The 10,302-nt window shown below is 35.0% G+C and overlaps 1 protein-coding gene across 1 annotated transcript; it reads right to left on the bottom strand.

Annotated features, from left to right (window-relative positions):
- Nucleotides 1–9,130: 9,130 nt before the first annotated feature.
- Nucleotides 9,131–10,082, bottom strand: LOC107667486 (uncharacterized). Its single transcript, XM_016459159.1, has 4 exons — nt 9,728–10,082; nt 9,559–9,653; nt 9,360–9,462; nt 9,131–9,273 (listed from the first exon to the last, which is right to left on the bottom strand). Exons 1-4 carry the CDS (start codon nt 10,017–10,019, stop codon nt 9,131–9,133), a joined length of 633 nt encoding a protein of 210 aa, XP_016314645.1. The 5' UTR covers nt 10,020–10,082.
- Between the last annotated feature and the right edge of the window lie 220 nt (nt 10,083–10,302).

The raw sequence follows: 10,302 nt of genomic DNA, 5'->3' as shown, positions 1-10,302 counted from the left end.
TATATATATGTTTATGAAGATAATTGACTTTTTGACCTTTGAGACACTTTGAAATTGAACGTCAGACAGTAGTATGTACTTATTCGCAGAAGTCACGTGACTTGGTAGGTTTGTCTCTACCACTGCCGTCATTCAGTTTGGATGCGGTCAGAAGCGGCATTAAAATGTGGAACCATTCTCTAATTTTGTGGGTTTTATTATTCGTGGACGGTGAGTCAGTTTTATTTTAATAAATTCAGCACTTTCGGTTTCAGTAGGCAATGAACTGGAAACAGATAATACGCATTTGCTATTATTATTTTATATCTCCAGTGTTTCATAACATTTTAAACGATATTTACTTATCTATAAATAGATGTTGTGATGAGTCGCACTGTGAATGACACATGACAACGTATGTTTTGGGTTAATTAACTTGTGCACGTGTGTGTTTAGTAGTGAAGACTAGAGGGCGCTGACGGCCTTTAATATTCTGCGCATCACTATTTTACATTAAAACTGACAACACCACAAACGCATTAATAGAATATCCCCGCCGTCAATCCGGGATATAGACAGAGCACATATTTATTCATAAAGCTGTTATCAATGTGAATTAAAGTGTTATTGTTAGGCGTGATAATCCTGTTTATTGCTTCAATCAACCGGAAATAGTAAACACGCCCTTGAGATAAACCACCATTTTCAAACTCGTAATTATCGCTTTTGCTTTGAAGTGCTTTACTGAATGATGTTGTAACAGTAGGTGGAGTGGGTTTGAATTACTGTGGTACTCAGAGATGGGCAGTATTTTCATTAAATGTATTTGAAATACGTATTTAATTACTAAATACGTAGCCTATCCTATTTTGTACTTTGTATTTTTCTGAACAATAAAAATTAAATGTAATTTGTAATTAGATACTTTAAGAGACAGTAGTTTGTATTTGAAAGACGCAAAATACATAATCAAGTGATCAAGTAAATAATTTTAATACAACATCTTTGTTCACAAAAAAGCAACAACATTATACATGCATTTATTTATCACACCATGCTTCTTAATTACATTTCCTTGCATTTGTACATAACACTCCTGTACACACAAATACCATATATTGTATATTTTGTGTTTTGTGTTCTTTCAAAAAATTATTATTAAATATTTCCTATTTACTTATTCTATGTTTATTATCTGTGTCTTGTCTTTTTACTGTCATTCTGTTTGTGCTGTGGAAGCCTCTGTCACCATAACAAATTCCTTGTATGAGTAAAAAGCTCTTTCTTCACCTGTGTTACTAGTACTGCCAACTATCATAGTTTTTGGCTAGATTCAAGTGAATCATATGATATCCTGTTGGATCCTGGTTAGTTCACCCCCCCCTCCCCCCTCCCCCCTCCAAAAAAACAAACAAAACAAAAAACAAATCACTTGTTAATTACTCACCCTCATGACATTCCACTCCTGTAAGGCTTTCATTCATCTTTGGAACATAAATTAAGATATTTTTGATGAAATCTGAGAGCTTTCTGTCCCTCTACAGACAGTCATGCAGCTTACACATTCAAAGTCCAGAATAGTAGGAAAGACATCATTAAGTAATCCATGTCATATAAGTATATCATTAAGTAATACAATTTATTAAGTGACGTGATATATATATATATTTTTTTTTTTTTTTTTTTTGACTTGTGCACACAATTCTCGCAGTCTGTCACTTACTTTAACTTGTTTGAGAATTTAATGTCATAGATATTAACACTTATGGCACATCTTTTGACTCAACATTACTGCGTAAATTTAATCTCGCTCTTTGCAACACCTGTTTCTCTTTGTTCTTCAGGTGTGTTTGGTGCTGCTGAAGTGTCAATGTCAGTATCAGTGATGAAGGGAGATTCAGTCACTTTACACACTACTGTTTCTGAACTACAGAGCGATGATATAATAGAGTGGATGCGTGAAGATAATGTCATCATAGCTGAAGTTAAAAACAACAAATATGAAATTAAAAACAACAACCCAACAAGGGTTGCTTTCGAAGGCAGACTGGAGCTTGACCATAAAACTGGATCTCTCACCATCAAAAACATCACATCTCAACATGAAGGAATTTATATACTAGACATCGGGGGTGGACATCTAATATCCAAGAATTTCAGTGTTACTGTTCATGGTGAGTAACCCAAGTTTTACCTTGAAGAGTAATCTATTTATATTTTGTTGTAAATTCAAAAAAAGCTAAATAAATAAAAACATATCAGCAACTGACAAAGAAGTTAAGTGTGTGAGGTGTTATATTATTTTTATGTAAATTTAATAAAAAAAATTTAAAAAAAGCCAATCAATGACCAAATCAGATCATTTTCACAAAAATTAAAACATTTTTTTTTTTATTAAATTACTATTCTCTTTATTAATTTACTATATTTCATGCATTTATGTATTTTTAATGTTACATTTTTTAATTAATTAATTTTGTTTGTTTGTTTTTAACCATGAATGTATTATGCCTAATTAAAATAGGACGAGGGAAAAATCCTTGGGAAAGCATATACACATCACTATACAGTATCACAATTATTAATAGTATAGATCTAGACATATAGTCTTTTTCATAATATTGACTCATTTGTTTGTTGTAATAATGTAAACTATAATGATGATAATTATTATATTATAAGGAAGTCCCTGAAAATTCAGAAAGATAAAAATCATTAATAATGAACATTCAGTTAAATTAAGTGGAATTGTACTGCCTTTGTTTTTTGTAAATTTCAAACAATAAAAAAAAATCCAATTACCAATTGAAAACATAAGGTGTGTTGTGTTATCTTTTCCTGATGACTGATTTTGAGTTCAGGGAACTTTATACTGACAATTAGACTTAGTGTAGAAATTCTGATTTAATATTTAATTAACGAGGGTCAGAGTAAGAGCCAATAGAACATGATAAGCAGCCATTAATTAATTGACTGATGGATTGATCTTTTTCTTTCTTTCTTTATAACATTATCTATACAGTAAATTATTGGTGGCACCATTTTAAATACAGTGGTATCCAAAGTCATGCTTTTTTTCTCATTCCAAATATTTGTATTGACATCACATAACCTGGTAACAGAATTTTTATATAAAAATGTTGGAATGTTTTGCATTTTTTAAATGCTAAAATATTTTAGATCAAGAATTTTCAATGTAATCTCAGGCTTTCACACCCTACTATATTTTTTGAAAATTGCTTGCAATCTCTGTTTTAAACTGCTCCTGTTTGTTCTCCTCATGTGTTTGTTGTTGAGACAGATGTTGTGGAGTCAGTATCAGTGATGGAGGGAGATTCTGTCACTCTACACACTGGTGTTACTAAAATACAGAGAGATGATGTGATACGGTGGTTTGGAGATCAAGGCACCCTCATTGCTGTGTTAACCTGTTAACAGTCACCCCTCTAACTGAGCTCAAACCCAAACATGACCTACACAAACTAAAAAGGTTGCAGTTTATCAACCATTTAGACTACATGCATAACTGTGGTCTCTTTAAAGAGATGATAGTTATGAGTTTACTGTTCAGAAGTCAGAATTCATTATAGTGTTATAGAAAAAAGAGTAAAAGAAGTCTAAATGTTTTGGAATGTATAGATCCATTAATTATGAATAATATATATATAGGAATAACTATACAAAACTGTGCCAGAGCAACTGAAAACCCAATGATTTGTGAAAGCCACAAGTCTGACAAATTTAATAGTAAAATCTCAAGGGGTTTCCATTAAAAATGAGATTAATGTTAGCTTTTTTCTCTTATAGAAGGTACATTTAAAAAATATCATTAATATGAGACAAAACTTACTCTGCCTGATTTTATGCAATCTTCCACATCCTTATTCTGCTGGTTTTCGGTTTTTTCAGATTTATGCCTGTGCTATATTGTTCAAATAGCACTGTGCACCCAACAATATACAACAATTAATGCATATGTCAAAATAAGTAATCAGCAATATTGATGTTGCCCAACAACAATATCAATCTGAAAATTTGTCTTCACTGACAAAATTGTTGTCAAAATCATATTGTGATCCCTGCTTAAGTCATTCAAAGATTGATTTCCCCATGTGACTCTATGGTGCCTTGAAAATATTGTTACATTTGTTTGATTGACCGGACACAGCACCATTGACTAAACCAATAAAGTGAGTTTGAGGGAACTCTTTGTTTTTATAGCCAATAAAAAAAGGGAGGATAAGCATTTGGAAACCTGTGAGAAAACAATCGTTTTTGTTCAGTTGTTTTTGTTACGTTAGTGGTGCATATATTAGACAAAGCAAAAATTAAGATATCTAAATGCAGGTTTTATTTTAACTACAAAATGGCTATGCTTGGAAATATACATATGGCTGAAACCCCGATACAAACAATCTGTGTGTAATCTCTGTAATTATCTATACATTGGCTGCATTTTGCATCCATCTGAACTGTATTAGCTTTAAATTGGCTTCCTGTGTGCAGTAAATATTATGGGTCCGGCATATTTGGACGTCACAACAGCCGGTGGCGCTGTTAGAATATTTTGAATGAATGACCAATCAGCTCTGCAGAAAGAACACTGGGGGTGGGGTCATTCTGTACATAAGACTCAATCAAACTTGATAATATAGCGATTTAATACTGAAATACACATCGGAGTGCATCATTTATTTAAAATGTGGAAAGAATTATAATTTACTCCGAAGAAATATTATGTACATAAAGCAGAGATGTCGATATTCTTCCTAAATTACCACTGTTTGAACTAAAAAAATCGAATTTATTTTGTTTTTTTGTAATATTGCCATGAAAACTACACTAGTGTTAGCATGCTTGAAGTCATCAGTCATTGTCACTGGACTAAAACGTTTAAGAATTTCCCGTTTCAGTGTTCCGTGAAGTGATGGCAAATCCAGGTACGAATTAAAATGAAGTTATCGCTATGAGAATAGGGTCGTAAATGTCGAACCCTGAAACTCTGAGCTTTCGAATGACATGTCGTTTGTCATTTTTAATTAAATCTGTAATGTTAAAATCGTTTAGTAAATGTAAACAAACAAACTTTGGAACCGGCGATGGTCTTGTGCAAGTTAATGGATTAAACAGCGCTGGCGACTGAGTAACATTCATCATTCATCTGAATAATCAGACCGGAGATCTTACCTTCAAAAACATTCAAATGAAACTGTCATTTTATGGAGGACTGTTTCCTGATCCTGGTAGAGTAAACTACAATGCTAGCAGTTCTGACTCACAGACTGTAAGTACGTTTAAATATTTAAAGGATTTGCCACTGATGATTCAAACGTGAGTTTTGAGCAGTGTAGAGTAGCGCTTGTTGTTTGTCATTTCTCCGATCACAAATGCAGACATGGTTTTAATTTTGCACAGCATGATGCAACGTGTAAAAAGACAGTATAAGTCATTATAATCCGAAATTATGTCCCCACTGGATGCAACAAATGCTTCGTTTATAATGGTTTTTAATGTTATTGTCTTGTCGCTCTGGCTGGACAGGGCATCACAGTATGGTATGGGTGTAACATTTCCGTCACACGAGTTATTCGGCCAATCACAACGCACTGGATAGCTGGCCAATCAGAGCACACCAAACCGCATAAACACATTTCATTACACCAAATACACAAAATAATGTTCTTTTTAGCAACATCATGACCCCTTTAAATAGTAAAAATGAACCAAAGCCTTGAGTTTTGTCTGTAGTTATTAATAGTTTTTATATGCTCATTCTACATAGAGTGTGATCCAAACACTGTCATCACAACTGTGCTACTGTTATATTTTGTTTGTATTTATAATCTGTAATGGCCAAAACTATTTGGAACTATGCGCATGATTTTTATTTTTATTTTCAGTTTGCTTATGTACAATACTTTATATATTTGGCTATTACAGTGTGTTTATGCACTGTTGCAATCAAGTGTTTATGTATTTGCCTAATTGACACAGACCTTGTTGATAATATAAGTAATATATTTCCTGTTCTCTGTATGTGTTTGGTGCTGACTGGTGGCATGAAGAACGTATTAGTTATGACAGGAGAATCTATCACTCTACTCTCTGGTGTTCTTGAAATACGGGAATATGATCTGATATTGTGGAAGTTTGAAGATCATCTCATGGCTAAAATTAGTAAAAGGACAAATCAGTTCTTATTATATGATAGTGCTGATGGGAAATTTAAAGGCAGATTGAAGCTCAATCGTGAGGCAGGCGATCTCACCATCAGTGACTCCAGAACCACAGACTCTGGAGTTTATGATCTACACATGAGCAACAGTGCATACACCCTACAGAGGGCCATCAGTGTTACTGTCAAAGGTGAGTTACTCAGATACATTCACACTAATGACTGTCTTTCTTTATCATTACAGTATCAGATGTTCACTCAGGTTATATAGCTGATGTTCCTATAGTGTTATACTGTAGATCAGACACATTCACACTAACGACTGTCTCTCTTTATCATTACAGTATCAGGTCTTCACCCAGGTTATATAGCACTGATATGTGTTTGTGTAGTGTTAGTGCCAGTGCTTGTGGCTCTTGTGATTTACTATCGCTGCAAGGGTAAGTATCACCCACAGTTCTTATAACATGAAAAAACATGAGTGAAATCTGATTACCAATCTGATTACTATATTAACATAGCTACTGCAAATATGATCCGTGTTTGATCTCAGCAGTATTTTTGTTGGTGTTTGTATAATGCATATGATGTACTTGTATGAAGTTTGTCCATTCAGATAATAAACACCAACACAAAGAAACAACATTAATACAGAAATATTAAATACAGTGCTGATCTTGTGATGCTCTACTTTAGACTGAAGAGCAAACATATAAATACTAAAGAAATATGACTAGTTTTGAATTTTGCCGTTTTACACGTCCTGGGGAAGGTTTTACAACTAACCTTGAAGGAAGCTTAAAAGTTTAATGAAAAATAAGTTTAGCTATCAAGATAGCTCTGACTCCAAAAAGAGCAATACTGCTAAAAGAAAACAAATGCTATTGTTGTGTTTTCAGTAATTACATATCTTTCTGCCTGTCTTAGTGAAGTTCAGGATTTACAATAGATTTAAATCTGTTTGCTTCCAGATCACAAAATTATCTAAGCAAGGAACTCCAGTGGGGTAAGATATTGATCAGTTCAGTTTTTATGCTGTACCTGTGAGTTTTTTTCACTGTTGAAAGAATGTGTTTTCTTTATGTGTGTGAATGCATGCAAGGCCTGCATACTGCAAAATTAAAACTATATTTTTGTTGCTGTGTCTCTTTCTGTATTTTTATAACAGGTTTCAGTGAAGATCAATTAAATCAACCTCAGGATCAGCATGAATCCATCCATTACAGTACATACATAACCACAGTAACAATATAAACAGTTACGCTGTGTAAATGAACATGAGCTGTATTTGCTATAAACAGATAAGCAAGGTTTGGTTGATGTATTAGCTTACTTTACACACTCATCAGCATGGGCGACATTAGGGGGGTATTGCCCCGCAAATGTCAGTCCCGCTGCAATTGGAGCAGTTAGCCAAGCCCAGGCCCGGATGTACGGGGGTACTAGATGGCACTAAATACCCTCAAATGAAAGCAAAAGCAATTAAAGATCTGGCGAACTGTCCAATGTGTTTTTGCGGCATTGAGCAATGTAGCCAATCACAGACATATCTGTTGATCTCTTCAACGCAGTGGCCAATCAGAAACGTTAAGAGTATTCAGAATTCACTTAACGTTGAAAGCACCGGAGTTTTGCACGCTTGTGAATCATCTCATAAGTGCAGACGTGATGTAGCCTAAATAATAGGTTCATTGTGTAGTTTAGAGAGTTTCATTGATTATAACGGAACTTTGTGAAATCTTAATGAACTAAGATGAGTCATGCTTTTAGTGATAATAATGGGAGTGCGCTTTGCGTGCTTTCTAGGCTATAATCCATTCTGAATTTGTATGAAACTATCATTTTTCGGACTCATACATGCTGCAACGTTTCGGGAATTGCATCAACATTTATGCTGGATTCATTCTAGAAATATCAGAGATTGACACTGATAACCAAAGCAATGGACGGGACAAAAATGCCTCAGTGATTTCTTCTGGAACTGGTCCTGGCCAAACTTCCACAGACAGCGAGAGCGAGATTTAGTTCACAGACTGAAAGCGTGTAAACTTTATTGAGATTGGGACATATCAACCATTTCATTTCCAGTAACGGACGGTAGAAAGTTCAGAAATGAATGGAATGCAATTTATGACAGACTAGTCCCACAACTGATTATATGATGAATAATCTAAAAATGATTTATACATTTCTGTCTTTACAATGTTGATTGAAATGGTTCTTATTAGTTTAATCTTTAGGCTGTTCGCATGGGGATTTGTGATTGGTCTTATAGGTGCAAAGTGTCTCTTCTGTTCTGTGCCATTAATAATTGCATAAATACTGACTATTCCTCTAAAACTCAATTGTTTGCATCAGTTCATTAGTTCAGTTCATGCAGTGTTTGATTTGTGTGCAAATACACAAAGCCAAATGAACAGACAAAACTGAGACTACTGTAAGAAGTCAGAGTGAACAGCAAGAGTGGAGTGCTACCATTGTGGATGGATTGTAAGTTTGAAAGAGGATGTTTTACATGTCTTACCATTAGAAGTGGCCTTCATAAATACTGATTATTCCCCCAAACCCAATTGTTTGCTTCCAAATTCAGTTCATTAGTCAGTTCATGCAGTGTTTGATTTGTGTGCAAATACACAATAAAGCCAAATTAACTGACAAAACTGAGACTACTGTAAGAAGTCAGAGTGAACAGCAAGAGTGGATGCTTTCTGGAGTGCTACCATTGTGGATGGATTGGAATTTTTTATAATTGCCAGAGGCATAAAGAAAGATTAGACAGGGTGTTACATGGTACATGTCGTACCACTAGAAGTGGCCTATTTGCTCTTTACCTATTTTTTTTTTAACAAACCTAAATGGCACAATGTTTGCAAAAGACTATAACACTAAAATAAATAATGAAAGAAATATAAAAAATGTTGAGGCAGAAAGAGAAAGAAACAAAATGTTTACTATTGCAATGCAATATCAAGTATATCACCGTTTCATTGTCTGTGTTCTTCCGAATCTTCTGATGTCATTAACCAGAAGAACAACAGCGGCCACAGCAGCTACACTTATCAAAGCAGAGACGACCAGTCGGATCACAGCTTCAGGAGAGTCAAAACAAAAGTTGCAGTCTGAGGAGAGACACTAAATCAAGCACTGAAGAAAATGCATTATAAAAACTCTTTCACAAAAATGCACAAAACTGGATTTAGACTACCTGAATGTATTTGACAGAGTTGATCGATGTCCAGATGTGTGGTCTGGGTGCTGACAGGATTGTTCACTACACAGCTGTAGGTGTTTTTATCCTGATATTCCACCTCCAGAGGTAGAGAGAGACTGATGCTGAGATCAGACACACCGATGCTGGACAATAAACTGTTTCCTTTGTACCAGGAGAGAGTCACATCACTCACATTCAACACTGAACACAGGAAGATCCTCGATGATCTTTCAGCCGATAAAGCACATTGTGAAGCATCACTGAAGATTACAGGAATAGACACAGGAGCTGGGAAACAAAGGGGAAACAAACAAAACTAGAAAGATTTTCAATTGTTTACAACACCTACAACTTCATCTCACCATAAACAGTGACGGCGAATCGCTTGGTTGACTTCTTATTCCTGATAACGATGCTCAGTTGATAAACGCCAGTGTGTTCATTAGTGATGTTTGTGACGGTGAGATCTCCAGTCTGTCTTTCGAGCTGCAGTCTGTCTCTAAATTTCTCGTCATTGTATGTAGTAATGTTTCCCGCCGCTATTCTGGTTAAACGAGTTCTGCTCGATCCAAACCTCCACTCGAGCTCATCATCTCTCTGTATTTCTGTAAGACCAGTACGGAGAGTGAAGGAATCTCCCTCCATCGCTGACATCTCATCTGTCTCGACACCAAACACTCATAGAGATGCACGACGCAAGACGTAAATATGTCAATATTCTAAATGGTGAAAAGAGCAACCCTGCAGAGACGTAAAATATTTATTACTCACCGATCAGAGGAACAAAACATAAAAAGTACAAAACGAGCGCGTGAATCATTTTCTTCAACAGTTTGAGATAGATCACAATGCCTTTAACAGATTTCATGAAACACATCGCGTCTTGAATATGCATGGGTCCATTATCTTAGCTATGTCTAGATAACTTGTGGTTTAG

The sequence above is a fragment of the Sinocyclocheilus anshuiensis genome, unplaced genomic scaffold (assembly GCF_001515605.1).
Source record: "Sinocyclocheilus anshuiensis isolate Anshui unplaced genomic scaffold, SAMN03320099.WGS_v1.1 scaffold1779, whole genome shotgun sequence".
NCBI lineage: Eukaryota > Metazoa > Chordata > Actinopteri > Cypriniformes > Cyprinidae > Sinocyclocheilus > Sinocyclocheilus anshuiensis.
The sequence above is the reverse complement of the archived record's forward strand: the minus strand, read 5'-3'. Positions and strand labels throughout refer to the sequence as shown.

Excerpts from the sequence above, each read along its gene's own strand:
- LOC107667486 (XM_016459159.1), bottom strand. The coding sequence starts at position 10,019 with ATGTCAGCGATGGAGGGAGATTCCTTCACTCTCCGTACTGGTCTTACA. Across the intron at positions 9,654-9,727 it reads ATTCGCCGTCACTGTTTATG|CTCCTGTGTCTATTCCTGTA; the intron begins GTGAGATGAAGT and ends TTTGTTTCCCAG. Across the intron at positions 9,463-9,558 it reads TCCTGTGTTCAGTGTTGAAT|GTGGAATATCAGGATAAAAA; the intron begins GTGAGTGATGTG and ends CTACCTCTGGAG.